Source organism: Benincasa hispida, chromosome 9 (genome assembly GCF_009727055.1).
Source record: "Benincasa hispida cultivar B227 chromosome 9, ASM972705v1, whole genome shotgun sequence".
NCBI classification, from domain to species: domain Eukaryota; kingdom Viridiplantae; phylum Streptophyta; class Magnoliopsida; order Cucurbitales; family Cucurbitaceae; genus Benincasa; species Benincasa hispida.
In genome coordinates, this window is record NC_052357.1 from 67,615,356 (window position 1) to 67,633,398 (window position 18,043).

Below are 18,043 nucleotides of genomic sequence, written 5' to 3' on the forward strand. Positions count from 1 at the left end.
CTCTCTATTAATTAATTCTTTGTGAATCTAATTCTTTTGAATTAATTAATTGAATCTTATTCAAACATTACTTTCCAATTTAATTTGAATTATAGATCATATCCATAATCATTTATATATTAATCACATTAATATATGGTTTCCTCAAATTAACTTGAACAATTCAAACCATACATTACTTTCCAATTTAATTTGAAATATAGATCATATCCATAACCAATTATATATTAATCACATTAATATATGGTTTCCTGAAATTAATTTGAACAATTCAAACCATACATTACTTTCCAATTTAATTTGAATTATAGATCATATCCATAATCAATTATATATTAATCACATTAATATATGGTTTCCTCAAATTAATTTGAACAATTCAAATAATCCTATTAAATATTCTTTAGTGAGCTAACAAAGGGACCTGGTGGACTTGTAGATCAGAAGCTCCAACGATATGAGATTAATTGGCTAAGCTCATTAACCAAGTTAATCAATATTCGTTAACTGTTGGTACACTCCACTAAAGACCCACAACTGCACTCTTCTCACTATAGATATATTTCTGTGTCCACGAATATAGACCAATAATAGCAAGTTAGTCTATCACGAGTGTTCGTAACTCCAATTGGTCAAATTATTGTTTTACCCTTGGGTTACCTCTGACTCCTTAAGTATCAGTGCTACTTTAATGAACAACCTGTTTATAGTCCAACCACTAAATAGAAACCCATATCGAACCAATGAGAGAGTAGGGCCCTTTATTCAAGTTTTGGAGACATCATTTAAGGGAACACCCATCTACATATCCTTAAAACAGGAAGGAGTGAATTCCATCTTGTATTATCATGTTCCCAGCTCCCATATCGATCTTGTTCCCAAAATGGTAGGCATATTGGATCGGCAAACTAACCACCCTTACCCATACAAATCAAAGGACAATCCCTCGTGAACAGAAGTTTATAATATACTCAGGATTAAAACTAAGTTGCCTAGGTCATCCTATTGAAATAAGAACCTAACTAGTTAACGGTGTTACATCTAGTGGTTACTATTTCACGGTCTGGTCTTATGCAAACTCATTACATAGGATACCTCCACTCGCATGTCAACTACACAAATGCATTGGATCATTACGTTTGTATCAAATACAAAGTCGGTCGTATCCATAGTGTTACCAAGATAAGATACCTAGCCTTATCCCTATACAATAGACCCTTCAAGTTGTATCTTAAACATTGATCCCCATATGTCTCCACATATAGTTCAAGACTTAAAAGGCAACCCTGAATGTTAGTTTATTGGATTTAGGGTTATTAAGACAAAAGTAGACAAATAACACAAACAATAACATTTATTGAATTAACATCTATAACTCTTTATTAATGACGACCAATTAATAACAGTTACTATCTATGAGTTTTAAGGCATAAAACCCAAAAAACTCCCACTTGAACTAAAACTCTAGTCAGTCGGTTGTACATAATATCATAATTCAAAAGGCAAGATAATGTTAAATAAATATTATAAACTAGGACATCCATATACCCATTACACATCTCCCACTTGCCCTAGATTATACAATGTACGTGTCTCATAGACCTAGATTCTCTAAATGACCCTCAAACACTTTAGCCAAGAGAGAGCCTTCGTAAATAGATCAGTAATGGCTATTGCCTCACTTTTATCACAGTATAAGGTGATGGATAAGTCCATATTTAGAACCACTTCCAAAGGAACTTCCTTAGCCAACTGCTTCCTTTGCTGCTTCACAAGCAGCTACATATTCAGCTTCCATAGTGGAATTTGCAATACATCATTGTTTGATGCTACGCCATATTACAGCTCCCCATTTAGGGTAAACACTGATCCTGACGTGGATTTCTTAGAATCCTTGTCAGTGTGGAAATTAGAGTATACACCAACTTATAGTCCCTCGTTTTCCTAAGATACTTGAGGATGTTCTTAACTGCAGTCCATGGTCTAATCCTGGATTGGATTAGTACTTACTGCAATGCATAACAAATGTCTGGCCTAGTGCAAAGCATAACCATTAAGCTGCCTACAGCTGAGGCATGGGGAATACGTCTCATATCCTCAACTTCTTAAGGTGTCTTAGGACATTGTTCCTTAGACAAGTGAACCTCGTTCCTCAAAGATAATAAAACTTTATTAGAGTTATGCATCGAATATCGAGTCAAAATTTTGTCCATATAAGTTGTTTGAGATAGAGTTAGTGTTCTATTCTTACAATCCTTAATGATTTGGCTCCCAAGTACATACTACGTTTCTCCCAAATCTTTCATTTGGAATTAGACCGCTAGCCATTCCTTAATGTCAGTAAGGCACCCTACATCATTCCCAATGAGTAGGATATCGTCCACATAAAGTACTAGAAAAGCTACTTTATCGTTGATGATTTTCTTGTAGATACAAGGTTCATCAACGTTTTGATCAAAACCAAAAGATTCAATCGTTGTATCAAATCTAATGTTTCAAGATCTGGATACCTGTTTCAACCCATAAATAGATCAATTCAGCTTGCAAACTTTTTGCTCCTGACCTCGAGTTATGAACACTTCGGGTTGAGACATAAAGATGTTCTCTTCAAGATTGACATTCAGAAAAGCAATCTTGACATCCATTTTTCATATCTCATAGTCATAATATGTGACTACGGATAAGCAAATTCTTATAGATTTAAACATAGAAATAGGAGAAAAAGTTTCCTCATAGTCAACCCTTTTCCTCTGGGTATAACCCCTAGCTTTGAAGTTTGTATCTTTCCAGCTACATCTCTCTTTCTTTTATAGATCAATTTACACGCTATGGGTTTTACCCTTTCAAGTGGATCTACGAGCTCCCATAATTAATTGGAGTTCTAGACTCCATTTCAAGGTCTATGGCTTTAACCCATTGGTCCTTGTCTACGCCATTCATTGCGTATTTATAGAACAATGGATTCTCAACACCATCATCTGGCATGACAACCTGAGTTTCAATTAAACCCAAGAAGTGGCCAGGTTGTGTCACAACCTTCCCACTGCATTGAGGCATTCTCAACGATTGAGAATGACGAGACTGGCCTGAATTGTTGGCTTCTTCATTAACTCTTGCTAAAGAACCAACTACATCATTAAGTGAAACTATTGAAGAATCAACAACCCTTGTTGATTCTTCAATAGTTTCACTTAATACTATTTTGCTTCATGGTTTATGATCTCTCATGTGGTTGTACTAAAAAAATGTAGCATTTTTCGATACAAACATCTTGTTTTCTTGGGGGTCATAAAACAGATGACCTCTCATTTCATTTGGGTAACCCACAAATTGGCATAATCTTGAACAAGGTTCCAACTTCTTAGAATTTGTTGCTAACACATGTGCAGGACAACTTCAGATTCTAAAGTAACGCAAATTTGGTTTATGCCCCCTCTATAACTCGAAAAGTGTTTCAAAAATACTCTTCGATGGAACATTGTTCAAGATGTGAACTGCAGTCTTTACTGCATACCTCCAAAAGGAGTCGGGCAATTGAGCTTAGTTCATCATAGAACGAACCATATCTAATAAGGTCAAATTTCTCCTATCTGATACACCATTCTGCTAAGGTGTACTAGGTTCTGAGAGTTAGGATTGAATTCCATGTTCTATCATATGCCATGGAATTCTAAATCCATGTACTCTCCACCCCGATTAGATCAAAGTGTTTTAATTGTTTTACCTAATAGGTTTTCAACTTCAGCCTTATACTCTTTGAACTTTTTAAGAGCTTCAAATTTATGTTCCATTAAGTATAAGTAATCATACCTTGAATAATCAATCATCTATGAAAGAGATGAAGTATTCATACCCTCATCTAGCCTTTACATTCATTGGACCACAAAGATCCGAATGTATGAGCTTTAAAGATTTTTGGCTCTATAACTTTTCCACTAAATGATCTTTTAGTCATTTTTTTCCAAGATAGAATTTACATGGAGGTAATAAATCATCTTTTAACTTGCTTAAAAGTCCATTCTTTATCAATCTCTCGATCCTATTGAGATTTATGTGGCCTAATCTCAAATACAAACGATACATATCATTGTTACTTGGAGGAATTTTTTGCTTTTTTGTTTGAGTATTAGTAGTTTTAAACATCTCATGATTCAAAAGTGTTTTTGATTCAGTTGGTCTTAACACATATAAATTGTCTTCTAGTTTAGCTGAACAAATAATCACACATTTTTCATAATGAAAGCTACATTTGAACTAAAAAGAAATAGAGTATGATTGTTCAATTAAAAAGGAAATAGAAACAAGGTTCCTCCTCATTTTGGAAACAATGTATAAGTTTTCTAAAAACAAAAATCTAGTTCCAAAAAACAGCTTAGCAGCTCCCTCTACACGAGCTGAAATGATGTCTCCCATTTCGATCTTGAGCGTCATTTCACCCTCTTCGAGCTGCTGGAAGGAACTAATTCCCTATAAAAAAGAACAAATGTGATTAGTGGCCCCTGAATCAAGTACCCAGGCATCATGGTCATTTTCCACTAAACAAGTTTCTAGAACAAGTAAATCATATTTACCTTTGTCCCCCTCTCTCATAAAAACGTGAAAATTCATATTGTGGGGATGCATCTTGAACTGCGTCATCTTCATCTTTTGTGATCTCTCTACAAGAATTCTCTGTTTTTTCTCTCAAAGAAATCTTTCCCTTCCTAACCAAAATTAATCAATGGAAGCCCACTCCTCTTAATTGATTCATCCTTGAGATTAACTCAGACTCCTTGTAGTGGTGTTCAATTGGAGCATCATTTACTGTTTTGGGTTGCTCTCCTTCCAACGTTCGAGTTTGAGAGAAGAAGATAGTTTGTGATCGTTCTTGGTTGTGGAGAGGATACGTGAAGGTTTTGGTTCTTCAAGGGTTAGCCCCTCAATCCCTTCCTCCTCTCCATAATTCATTGTAGAGAATGCATGCTTAATTAGTTTTGTTTATCAAAGTTTCCATCACTCTATATTTCATATTCTGTAAAACGAAAACGGGACACAACGACAGTCAATTGCTTCCACTTCGAGGTATTCCAAACCCTTTAAATCCAACATCATCTTCTCCAATCTTTCAGCTACCGCTCTTTAATTCTTCATTTCTGCTTTTGCAGACCATGTGTGCGAGTTTATCCATTTTTCTGGCGGATTCATAATTATTTTTAAATATACCTTAGAACATTATGATTTTCTCCCCATTTACAATTAATATGATTTTCTTTTCCATTTTCATGTCTAAACATTTTCATTTTCACAGCAACGGCTTATTCATCCTTCTGGCGGATTCATGGTTATTTTTAAATATACCTTACAACATTGTGTTAGGTACTAAAAAATATTCTAACAAATATATGAAATATGATACAGTATATAAATTGCAGATTGACTAATTGTTCAACATAAAACACATTATAAACCAATATATGAAATATACCACAAAATATGAATCACAGATTAACTCAATATTCAACATAAATCACAGTACATATCATAAATTTAATTTATATCCCTATANATATATTATCATAAATTCCATTTTAAAATAAACAAAGATATCTACCACATTATATAAATTAGAAATGTACTCAATGTTCAACGTAAAACATATATATAAGTATATATATCATAAAACATGAAGTCTAAATAAAAAATAAAAAAATAAAAAAAAAAAAACAAAATTCTTTCCTGCCTCATTTATATCAAATAAACTAATAATACATCATTGTGTATACCAAAATTCCTATAAAAGCTCCAACAAAACAGAAAAGTACATATATCACCGTATATATCGAAATAAATAAATTAGGAAAAAAGTTCATTGACCTACATGCACAATAACCCTCTCCATCTTCATCTCTTCTTCTTCGTGAAGTTCTTGCCGGCATCACCCATCTCCGTCTGTCGCCATCTGACCACCCACCGCACCAGTCATCGCGCGTCCACTGTCAGCCAAGTCTCTCTGTCTCTCTCCAAGAAGACACCGCCAATCAGTCGACGGTCTGTGATGAAAATGACATGGTTGTAGAGGAGTGAAGATGGAGAAGATCCCAGATTTTAAATTTTGGAGATATTTTTTGTCCTTTATTGGGAAACACATTTCTTAATATGGATGAGGAGAGAGAAACGTAATTGGACCTTTTAGTCTCTTTTTTGAAAATGGTTTTGGGGATGAAAATGTAACTGGACCCTAATATTTGTGACAATAAGAAGTTTACTAAGATATTTTTGTAAATAATAAAAAAATTGGACAACCCTTTATTAGAGCCTTCTATGTTGTCATCCCAATTAATAATCTTAGGCCCGATGGATTAAGTCTAAACCCATTCGAGCTTGAGGTCCAAAAAGCCCACCTTATTTTATATTTATTTTCGATAATTATAATTGATAACATTTTTAAGATTAATAATTAAATGTATAATAATATTTTTAAATAATTAAAAATATAACAAAATCTATCAATGATAGACTTCATCATTGATAAACTCCTATTAACGATGTAGTCTATCATCGATAGATTGTGAAAATTGGATCTAAATTATGTTATATTTACTAATATTTTGGATCTAATTGCTATATTTGTTTTTTTCTTTTTCTTTTTTTTTTTTGAGTCTAGGTTGGATAGAGAAGTATTACACCGAAATATATATGATTTACCATTATGACGTAACAATGGCGAATTAATTAATAACCGCATAGGGTGTCTAACGTAACAATAAAGTGACATGTGCAGTATATTCTATTATTTAAGAAGTGCGTTAAAACTTTTACTATATAGATTATATAATATTTTTATTATTATTATTTGACATTAACAAGTTGTGAGGTGGAAATAAAGAATAAACTCATACCCAACATCATTCAGTTATTTTTCTTAAAAAAAAATCATTCAGTTATCAATATTGAAGATTATTATTTAAATAATATAAAAAGAAGCACTAAACTAAATATATACAAATAATATAATCATTTATAAGCGATTATAAATATTTATATATATATAATTAATAAGAGTCTATCAACGATATAATTTATAGGAGTCTATTAGCGATAGCGTCTAACATTTATAGATTCTGCTATATTTGCAACTCCTTAAAAATGTTGCTATACACTTAATTATTATCAAACTTTATTCATTGTAATTAATTTATAATCCATATGTTAATTAAAAACAAAATGTAAGAGATAAAAAAAATGATTGGCCAACCTTTCGATAAAAAATATTTAGATTCTTTCTTTGTGTACTCAAAGAAAACATTTCATAAATATACAATGATAATATTTAACTATCATAAGTATACGGAATCTCAACTCAATAATTATTTATTTTTAAAAAGGGTTTAGGGATAAGCACCAATCCAAGCATTCATATATAAACTATTTCTAGAGATGTACATGGAGTGGGGTAGGGTAGAGCCGGAGATGACTTTCTCACTCCTGTTTCATTCTTTATCTTTGTCAAATTCTCCACGAGAATCGGGATAGGAGTTCTCCACGGAAATTCGTGGGGATTGGATTCCCGTGGAACAGGGATGCATTCCCAGTCCTTGTCCCATTTAGCTTTCGGGCTCCCACATTCTTCGTCTAAACGGGGAATCTCCATCCCATTTGGAACTCCGTCATCGTGAAAATAGTGGACATCTCTAGCTATTTCACCATATAAGTTACTAAAATTATTCATTATAACAGATTAACAAAAATGTTGCAAAAAAGACAACTAAAATAACTTCTTAAAAGCAATAGCTGAAACGGTTTGTAGTTTGAAGCAAGAAAAGGTAATTAATTAGTAGAATCAAGTTTCATTTATGAGACAGAAACTAATAATAGAAAAAAGACACGCTGTATATTTTATATAAAAATGTCCAAAAATGTACTAGAAAATAGGCAACCTAACTGAAAGTAAATATCTGGATAAAATAAAGTGAATGTCCAACATACTCTATATTCTATATATATAAAAAAATGTATCACATTTATTGTACAATGTGCTGATCTATTTTGAAGAAAATTTTCTGTACTATTGTTATTACATATTCAGTTTTCATTAATATTACATTAGCGTAATCAATAAATCGGATACATATATTATTTTATTTTATTTTCCTTAGACGTGCATTTGTTTTCTTAAAAAAACATAAGACATGTACCAAAAAGATCATTATATATAAAACCATGTACGATATAAGTGACTAAATTTGTGATTTAGCAAAAAAATAATGATGATAAAAAGTGTTTCAACAAAGAGAACTGAAAGATATGGCTTGATAAAAACACACACACACAACTGAAATAGATCAAGAATGAGAGAACAGGGAAGAAGTAACGAATTAGATAATAAGTTTAATGAATTAATTTAGTGCAAGATCAGTTTTAAATTAATTACAAGACATAAAAAATAGATAACAGAATGGAGAGTCATGCAAGAAAAGGTTGCCAGCCCGGAAATGCCACGTGGAACTAAATAGAAGGTCTCGGTCTTCCATTGCCAACAGCTATAAACAAGCCGCTGTATCCTCTCATCCATGACTATAGGCTGCCTGTGATCTCTCTCAATATTCTCAATCTCATCTTCCATTGCTTGCTGGCGCCCTTTCGCTTCATCATCTTCTTCATCTTCAACAATTAGGGTGTTTTTTTCTTTTTTCTTTTTTTTTTCTTTTCTGAGATTTGTAATCCACTCTTCTCCTCCGTTGCTGCTGTCACCTGTGATCTTCTCATATTCTCATTTTCGTTTCGCTTCTTCTTTATCAACGAACGTTTTATTTTTTTGCCTTCTTCTTCCTCCTCGGATGGATTTTGGATCTCTTTCGATTCTATAGAAGAGAAAGAGATGTTGCAAAGAGCTGCTAGTAATGCATATTCATGGTGGTGGGCCAGTCATATCAGAACGAAACAATCAAAATGGCTCGAACAGAACCTCCACGGTACGTTTGCATTTGGTTTTTGCCTCTGAATTCTTGATTCAAGCTTATATATTAGGATTTCCTTGATCTAGTTTTACACTATAAATATTGATTCGAGTTTGAAGGTTATGTTATGTACAATGTAGTTTTAGGAATTCCAATCTGTAGTGTGTATGTAAAACTTTTGGTGTACGGATTCAATTGCATTCGAATGGAATAGAATGACCTATATTTGATTGATTGATTGTTTTTTTTTTTCCAGCGCAAATTATTGGTTTATTGTAAAATAATCATTAGCTGAGAGTGTTTTAAAATGATATTTGTGCTTAAATGCAAATCCTCGTGGAATTGCAGACATGGAGGAAAAGGTTGATAACATGATGAGAATCATTGAAGGCGATGGGGATTCTTTTGCAAAGAGGGCTGAAATGTATTATAGAAAGAGGCCTGAACTTGTAGAACATGTAGAAGAGTCTTTCCGAGCATATCGAGCTCTAGCAGAGAGATATGATCACCTATCGAAAGAGTTCCAAGGTGCAAATCGGACAATAGCTTCGATCTTTCCTGAACGAGTTCATTACACAATTGATGATGATGACTGTGAAGTTGATTTTTTTCCGACCAAAAGTCCTCACGAATTTTCAAGTGAATTGGATGGCTCACCAAAACTAGGAATCCCAGAAGTTCCAAAGTTCCCTGAGAGGGGTTTTAGAAGCCCTTCCATGATAAGAAAAAAGGCACAACTAAAGAGAAATGCAAGCACTCCCACAAGTAGAGCTGCTTTAACTCCAAAATCAGGGCTTAGTAAAACCGAAGCCCTAGAAGAGATTGATATGCTACAAAAAGAAATTCTGGCTCGACAGACCGAAATGGAATTTGTGAAGAGCTTGTATGAGCGTGAGTGTGAGAAATATTGGGATATGGAAAACAGTATCACAAAGATGCAAAAAAGAGTCAGCAACTTGCAAGACGAGTTCGGCATTGGCACTATTATTGAAGATAATGAAGCTCGAACTATAATGGCAGCAACTGCTCTAAACTCTTGTCGAGAAACTCTGACCAAGTTGCAAGAGGAACAGGAGAAAACAGTTGAAGAAACAAGACTAGAGAACGACAGAATCAAGAAAGTGGATAAAAAGTTTGAGAGCCTCAAATGTAAGTTTCTTCCAAACCCGACAGACAATCACGAGTCCACTGATTTTCATGAGGATCAAGGCATTGAACCAGGATTGAAAATCTCAGATCAACTGGTTGCTTGCACGGCAGAAGACAAACACGATATAGAACTCCTTGACCAGAAGATCAGAGAACACCTGGAAATGGATTCGAACAGCTCATTCACCATTTCTGAGTTGGCTGAGAAAATTGATGAACTTGTAAATAAAATTGTGACACTAGAAGCTGCAGTTTCTTCTCAAACATCTCTGGTAAGACGACTAAAATCAGAAACAGACATGCTTCAAGCGAACGTCCAACAGTTGGAAGAAGACAAGGAAATTCTTGTGGAAAGTTCAGAAAACATGAAGAAGAAGATAAAGGAATTGGAGGCTGAACTCGCCAGAGTGAAAAATCTAAATCAGAATGCACAAAGTCAAAATAACACCCTTCAAACACAGTTCATTGAAGCAAGTACTAATCTCGATCACTTATCTGATCAATTGCAGACCATGAAAATGGATGATGTTGAAACTTGTGACTTCTCACGAGATGTGATGATGGTCGATCCCGATGTGAAAACATCAACATTTTCAACAAATTCAGAATTTGATGGAAGGAAAGTAGGAACTTTGAAACTCGGTGATTTTTTTATAGATGAGGAACAGAAAGAGTCCATTCCAGGCAATAATAAGAACCTTGGTCTTGCAGTGGAAAAGGTAATAGAATCAGGACACGAGTTAAACGATGAGAGACCACAACTTCAAACAGAAAATACTCTTCTTGATTTGGAGGCAAATGAATCTCAGGAGGAAGAAAAACATCCTACCTTGAGACAGTTGTTCTTGAAAGGAATAGAAGATAGAGAAAAGATTCTACTGGAGGAGTATACTTCAGTTCTAAGAGACTATAAAGACGTAAGAAACAAGTTAAGTGAAGTTGAACAAAAGAACCGTGATAGCATCTTTGAATTAGCAATGCAAGTTAAAGAACTGAAAGACGCTATTTCCTCTAAAGATGACGTTATAAAATCATTAGTAAATAATGGCGAAACAGATGAAGACACGAATGCGAGAGATGTGGACCAAGAGCTACCTCAAGAAAGCATTCATGAGGCTCCTAGCTATTTGTACTCTGAATCCTCTACTCCATATATAGATCAAGTTTCGATTTTCGATTCTTATGGCGAGCGGGGTATTGAGCCCACAGAAGAAAGCTACAAATCAATGAGAAATTCAAGAAGTTTGGCGAAGAAAGAGGATGTAAACAAGAAATCGATTGGGGGTGATAAGTTCATTACCATGTCACCTACAGAAGAAAGATTCCGCTCCCATATTGATGGCCAACTAGAGATGAATCTCGAGTTTTGGTTGCGGTTTAGCACGGCAGTCCACCAGATTCAAAAATTCCAGACTTCAATCCATGATCTGCAATCAGAGCTGCAGAAGTTGAGAGAAAACAAGCAGCAAGAAGGAAGTGTGAAACATCAACAAGCAATGGAATCCGATGCTCGGCCAATATATACACACTTGAGAGAGATACAAACCGAATTATCACTTTGGTTGGAACATAGTGCAGTATTAAAAGATGAACTATGCAATAGATTCTCATCCTTATGTGACATACAAAGTGAAATATCAAGAATCATAGATGAGGGTTCAGATGAAGAAAAGACAGAGCTGAGTGATTATCAAGCTGCAAAGTTTCAAGGTGAAGTACTCAACATGAAACAAGAAAATAGGAAGATAGCTGATGAGTTACAAGTCGGTCAGGGCCGGGTAAGAGTACTACAAGTCCAAATTGAGAAGGCTTTGGAGAAACTTGATCAAGAATTTGGTATTTCAGCAGGCAAAAGCATACAACAATCGAAATCGTTAAGCCGAACACGAATTCCTTTACGGTCTTTCTTGTTCGGGGTGAAGTTAAAGAGGCAAAAGCCATCACTCTTTTCATGTGCAAGTCCACAACTACAGAAACAATATAGTGATCTAGCTAAAGGGCCCCTACCTCAGTGATGAGCTTTTTTTTAGGGTGTAATTTCGCCAATGTAATGTAAGGAATAAAATCCATTAATTTCAAGAATGAATTTATACCTTCAATTACAGATAAACAGTAGCTATAAATTTTTCCTTTTCTTGTTGAAGAATATGAGCTTCCAAATTTTAGTATTGTCATCGGGCGTTTGCATTGACCCCACGCCACAAATAACAACAGAATTCATAAATAAAAGAATGCAAGGGAAAACAAATGGCACTATATATGCACACTATACTATTTCTTAGGGAAAAAAATAAAAGGTGGACAATGTTCATTCTCTAGTAAGAAAACCTGGAATTCTTTGTTGCTGTATCATTCACTAGTTACACCTACTGATGTTTCTGTACATTCACCTGCTTTGCCGGGCTTGTTGAGCTCGGCTGTTTATTATTTGTGCTATGGCCCCCATGATTTTGATTATATGGTATAGATTTGTTCTTGCTTCCTTTTATGTTCGATCAGCCCCTAATCTTGACATCATTTGCCTTGCTGTTTCTCGAAACTCCTCTTTTGCAGTAATGATTAGCTCGGAAATTTTGCGTTCTTCTGAACTGTTAACCTTTTGCTTCAATGGAGACTCAGTTGTTGGGCTTACTCGGTCTGATGGTGGGTTTGTCGAAATGGCAGTAGAACGATTGTGCTGAACTTTTGGTGAGACAGCTTTCACTGAGTTATTGCCTAGCATAGTAGATTTACCAACCACAAAGTTTGAGCCTGGAGTTGGTGTTTTTCCTGTGGAAATATAATGTACACTGGGGCGTGCATCCAAGTGCATTGGTGAACATTTGGACTTTATGTGGATGGCATTTTTCATCTGTGCGGCTTTCAACAGAGATGCAGCATCAGATGGAGAAACAATCCGAGCCCCTGCAGCTACTGCAGTTGCTCTAACTATAGAATCAGAATTGTGAGTAGACTTCATCATCAATGAATTCTTGGAAGTGATGATTCCAGATTTCACTGATGAAGGTAAAGGCTCTACCAGTAGCGGCCTTGAAGGCATGGAAATCTGTGGAGACTGATTCTGCATTTGAACCGAAGCTTCGGCACCACTTGCAGAAGAAACAACGCTACTGTTTATGTTTGAATTTGCTGCTGCAAGTAAATAAAGAAAAATTTCAAATTGCAGAAATGGAAGCAACAAAAACTACTGAGATAAGTGCAACAACATACGTGATGATCCACCTAAAACTCGAGCTATCACACGATCATGTCAACTAATCTATTCGTGACTTCTTTATTTACAAACAGCCATTGAAAGCTTCAGAAGTTGAAAAATCAGCCTGTTTTATTCAGTCCCGCCATCAATCTTTTCGAATCTATATTTACTTTGAATGGAAGGGTAAGTTACTTTTCAACAGAATGATCCAAAAAATAAAATTTAAAAAGCTGATAATAAATAACTAAAAGTTATTCAAACATTACAAGATAATGATTGAGGTCGATAGAACAACCTGTTTTTGAGTTATTCACCGGCAAATCAAGGGCAAAGGACAATGCACGGTGTGCAGCATCAATCTGAGCTTTCTGAGTAGTACTTGAGGTGCTAGCTCCCACATTCAAATTACCACGTCGCTTCCTAATAACGGACCACCTCTACAGAATGAAAATAAATTAATAGAAAAAAAGGGGAAGAATATCCAATTATAAATAAGATTTTAGAGTTTGAAAAAGAATCTGCATGCTTAGAACTGAAGGTTATACATCCTATATAATAGATTTTATTCGAGGACGTAAGAATCTACATGCTTAGGACATCATAAAGATTTAGATAGGTGACGAGACACGCAGTTGTCAGGATTTGATCCAGGAAAATTGTGAAATCCCATCAAGGATTGAAAAATTCGTTGATATGTTGATACATCCATAAATTGGAGGGTCCAACTTCAATATTATGGATTAATTGATACCTCCGATATCTTTTATAAATACACATAAAACATACCAAATAGTCATCTATTAATCTCCAATACGAATTTGAATACTAATAATAAGATCGACAACTAAATTTTGAAAATAAAACAACCCAATTATTAATTTTAATAATTTTTATATATTTCTTTATAAAAATACCTGCAATATTGATATAATATCAATATATCCGTAAAATTGAAATCTCAATATCAATATCAATATCAACATCGATATTTTAATCCTTTAATCCCATACGTGATGGCCTCACAACAATGAACAGTGCCACGGTGGGGTATCCCAAGGGAAAAAGGAGAAATTCTCCAAGAATCTAATTAAATCTTTGTTAAAGTGAGGATTATATCCATTAAATGAGAAGGGACTCCCTATTTATACGGGAAGTAATACATAAAAGGGATAGTACAAAAGGATTAATCTAGGATTTACCCAAGATTAACCTAATTTTTCCTCTCTCTACATCAGATGTGGTATAGTAGTAAACATTTTGAGGTTCATCTTTTTCTTCTTTAAAAAAAATGACCGCTTTCGTTGAGAAAAAATGAAATAATACAAAGACATACCCAAAAAAAAAAAAAAAAAAACCAAGCCAACAGGAAAAATCTGAGGCTCATCTCTTTGATGTTTAAAACCTTGTTCATATGTAGTTGACAAAGGATATGAATAAAGCCATAACAAATTATTAGTTTTGCTCTTGAAGGGTATCTGAATAATATGCTGATTGAGCTCAGACAAATTCAGAAGAAAAGACATGGATAAACTCCACACTCAATAAATGATTATATTTTATATACAGAGAAAATACAGCTGGACGTTAAAATCTAGTGCGGGCAATCCAAGAGATAATTTCAACACCTGATGCAAATAGTTGATAATGATTTCCCAGAAAGGAAATTAGAATACAAGGATCATTCTTCAAAAGACCACAACCTTTGAAATGTAGAAACGTTAAAGAGAATGAACGGTGTATAGCTAGGTTGTACAAAAACATAGATTCTTCCCAGAACAGCTTGCAAGTTTTGAACATAACTACAGGATGAAGTGATTGTCTATCCAAGTAGAAAGTAAGGAACTATCCATCTTCTGAAACTGCAAACTTAAAGGTTCCAGTAGAAGTATAAAATATTCTTTGTTACATCTGCAAATTAAATTTTTGATATTGCAACAAATATCTCTCCAACATCCATGCAAGTTTTTCTCTTAAAAAAAACAACCACACAAGATCAAAATAAGGAATGTACTAGTGAAATTGATATAATATAGGATAATTTATTAACTTAAAGGAATGGTGGAGTGGAGAATAGAATCGAAAAGAAAGTATGAAAGAACACCTGAGATAGTTGTGAAGCAGTTCTATCCCCCTTGAAGTCTCCTTTCAAGATATTCGCCCAATTTCCTTCACCACACTTCTCCACAGCAGCCATCAATTCCAAATCCTCTGCCTTTGACCAAGGTTTTCTTCTTTTCCGAGAAGCTGCATTAGCAGCAGCTGCTCCATTCACATCAAGTACTTCAGTTGCTGATGGCATTGGAATAGGCTGTCTCTGAAGGGAAAGTGGAATCGTAACAGACATCCCTTGCATCAAACAAGCAGATTGATAATTTTCAAGATTGTATGTGGATGATTGACTATTGGATATGCCTATAGTCAATGGGGCCTCAACTGCAGAACTACTTGGAACATCTGACTCACTTGGTATACCATTAGCAATCAGTACCTGCCAAGACATTGATTTGAAACTAAATGTGAAGTCTAGCTAAACCAAGAACTACGAACAGATTTTCATTGTCCGGAAAATTTTGTCTTGAATGTTGACAACATTAAAGTTTGAAACCACATAGCTAGAAGGAAAAAACTGTTTGAACAAATGAACTGACCTTCACACATGCTGCAGCTTCATTCGAGGACTCACTGCTGACAGATGGAAAAGGTTCTATTTCAAAATCTAGGTCACTATCATAATCCTGTAAATCAAACTTTTAAATTATGAGCATCCCCTCTGTGCAAATTTAAACTCATTTAATCAAAATTGTAAGCACATGCCATGAAACTCAACTAGTTCTCTTCCAAAAAATAAAAGTTAATTCAGTTAGTTGTGGACTCCAGTGGTTTCAACAAACAGAAAGACACTTTCAAATGTCAAAAGTCTGGTTCAAAATGCTTTTTCTAAAATACAATTACAGAGTCAATACATGACCTATGCCTGAAAACTTAACAGCACAAAAATCTTCTCATATAATGGTATATTTATTTCCGCTGGATTTTAAGGCATTTTTTAATTTTAAAAAATCCAGACTAGAATAGTCCGAACTTCAGAGTTTCCCATTCAGTTATATATTTCATATCCAAAATTATGATAGAAAAGGCTATATTGGTAAAATCATCCTTTTCTTCTGTCTCCAGTGAACATCCGGAAAAAAAAAAAAAAAAAAAAAAAAAAGAAACCAACAACAACAACAACAACAAAATCAATCATATTCATTTCAAAATCTTTCTCATACTTCTAGTTTAGATTTATTTCTCATACTTTCTTAAGCTCACATTTTCTTAAATAAGAAACCAAGCTTTCATGGGAAAAAAATGAAAGAATGTACAAAGAATTTATGAAAATTAAATAAAAAATAACACACACACACACAGCCTATAGGAAAGCACCAGTCCTAGAGAATGATAATTACAATAAAATTCAAGTCGCAGAAGTCTATAAGGAGGCATTAAACCTCACCACCTCCCACACCTCCTCCAAAGATCTTCCAGCCCTCAGAGATCCTACTATTCCTCCCAACCCCATTATTTATGAAATTTCCTTAAGCTCACAATTTTTGTGTTCAAGAATAAGGTAAAGGTATTGTCTTGTAATCAACAGAAAACTGCTAAACTGACCAGTGGATCAGTAACAGAATCCATGTTCTCCAGAAATGTGTGACGATAAGCCAAATGCCGCCATAACAACTGATACTCCCGAACATTAGAAATCCCAGTGGACGTGTTCTTCACTAATGTGTGCCAATCAATTCTCACTCCCGAAACCTGAGCCACCTCCCGAAGCAAAGTAAATATCGTCCTTACTGAATATCTGTCCCACAAGCCAAAAACTCTTATTAAATAGCACCCAAATACGTGACCAACAAAAACTTAGCAGTAACAGTTAACCACAAACAAAAAAGGAAAAATCGTCAAATTCCATGACATCGAGTATGTGGCAGGAAATAGAAAGGCCTAATACCTTTCCAATAGAGTGGAACAATCTTCCATACTAATTGTCCCTGTCCTTATATACTCTTTCCTCTCAATCATTATAAAGCCCGTAATGCAATCGCATAAGAAAAGCAGCGAGAACAAGAGAAGCCTTTTTAGAAACAAAAAGGAGCAAAATCCTCTAATCCGAGGTCAGCCAAAACCCTAAACCCTGCAAATACGTGAACGACAGAGAAACTTATGGAACCACAACCAAAGAGTGAAGTACTGAACAGAAAGAAAGATGGAGAAAAGAGAAACTTACAGGTACAGGGCCGGTGACGGTGACCGTCGCCGATGAAACTGAAATCGGTTCTCGGAAATTGTTTGAAGACGAAATCGGAAAACGAATGTTAAGCGTTTGCCTTTGCGGTTGCGAAAGAAATCCGGACTTTTCGGCGACGGTGGTGGGGGTGCAATGCTCAATTATAGACACGCAAGCACAGAAGTAAGGCTAAGTGACTGAATCTTTTTGCCTCGAGGTAAATTTCAAAGATTCCAATCTAAAAAAAAAAATGGAAAAAAAAAAATAGTTCATATTAAGGGAATTCTTATAAATAAAAAAAAAACAATAATATTTACACTTTATAGTAAAAACAAATTCCAGTTTTCCTTCTTTTAAAATGTCCAAAAATACTCTTCTTCCTCGCTGATTTTCCTTTTTTTGAATTTTCATTTGCTGTGTTCGCTTGATAAACTCTACTTCCTCGTCGATGCCGTGATTTTCCTCCTCGTCATTCTCAAATTACAAACA

General features: G+C 34.6%; 2 protein-coding genes across 4 annotated transcripts; one reads left to right on the forward strand and one right to left on the reverse strand.

Moving 5' to 3' along the window:
- Positions 1-8,354: 8,354 nt before the first annotated feature.
- Positions 8,355-17,753, reverse strand: LOC120086263. Of its 3 annotated transcripts, XR_005484170.1 has the most exons (10): positions 17,555-17,752; positions 17,279-17,461; positions 16,936-17,128; positions 15,930-16,016; positions 15,383-15,769; positions 13,577-13,718; positions 12,476-13,217; positions 11,386-11,512; positions 11,181-11,301; positions 8,355-8,840 (listed from the first exon to the last, which is right to left on the reverse strand). XR_005484170.1 is itself a non-coding variant. In XM_039042811.1 (7 exons), the coding sequence occupies exons 2-7, from the start codon at positions 17,347-17,349 to the stop codon at positions 12,571-12,573; spliced, it is 1,524 nt and encodes a 507-aa protein (XP_038898739.1). In that variant the 5' UTR covers positions 17,350-17,461; positions 17,555-17,753; the 3' UTR covers positions 12,327-12,570. The 3 variants fall into 3 exon arrangements, 2 of the variants coding, with proteins under 2 accessions (XP_038898739.1, XP_038898738.1); XM_039042811.1 differs by lacking the exons at positions 8,355-8,840; positions 11,181-11,301; positions 11,386-11,512 and having other exon boundaries at positions 12,327-13,214; positions 17,555-17,753; XM_039042810.1 differs by lacking the exons at positions 8,355-8,840; positions 11,181-11,301; positions 11,386-11,512 and having other exon boundaries at positions 12,327-13,217; positions 17,555-17,751.
- LOC120086262 (protein NETWORKED 2A) lies at positions 8,828-12,376 on the forward strand. The gene is made up of 2 exons (XM_039042808.1): positions 8,828-8,951; positions 9,285-12,376. Exons 1-2 carry the CDS (start codon positions 8,858-8,860, stop codon positions 12,098-12,100), a joined length of 2,910 nt encoding a protein of 969 aa, XP_038898736.1. The 5' UTR covers positions 8,828-8,857; the 3' UTR covers positions 12,101-12,376.
- Positions 17,754-18,043: the final 290 nt, after the last annotated feature.

Bases quoted from the DNA above. Each gene is read 5' to 3' on its own strand.
- LOC120086262 (XM_039042808.1), top strand. From the start codon at position 8,858: ATGTTGCAAAGAGCTGCTAGTAATGCATATTCATGGTGGTGGGCCAGT. The intron at 8,952-9,284 runs GTACGTTTGCAT...GTGGAATTGCAG, and splicing joins GCTCGAACAGAACCTCCACG to ACATGGAGGAAAAGGTTGAT.
- LOC120086263 (XM_039042810.1), bottom strand. From the start codon at position 17,349: ATGATTGAGAGGAAAGAGTATATAAGGACAGGGACAATTAGTATGGAA. The intron at 16,017-16,935 runs GTCAGTTTAGCA...TTTGATTTACAG, and splicing joins ATTCTGTTACTGATCCACTG to GATTATGATAGTGACCTAGA. The intron at 13,719-15,382 runs GTGTTCTTTCAT...TTCATTCTGTAG, and splicing joins CTGCTTCACAACTATCTCAG to AGGTGGTCCGTTATTAGGAA.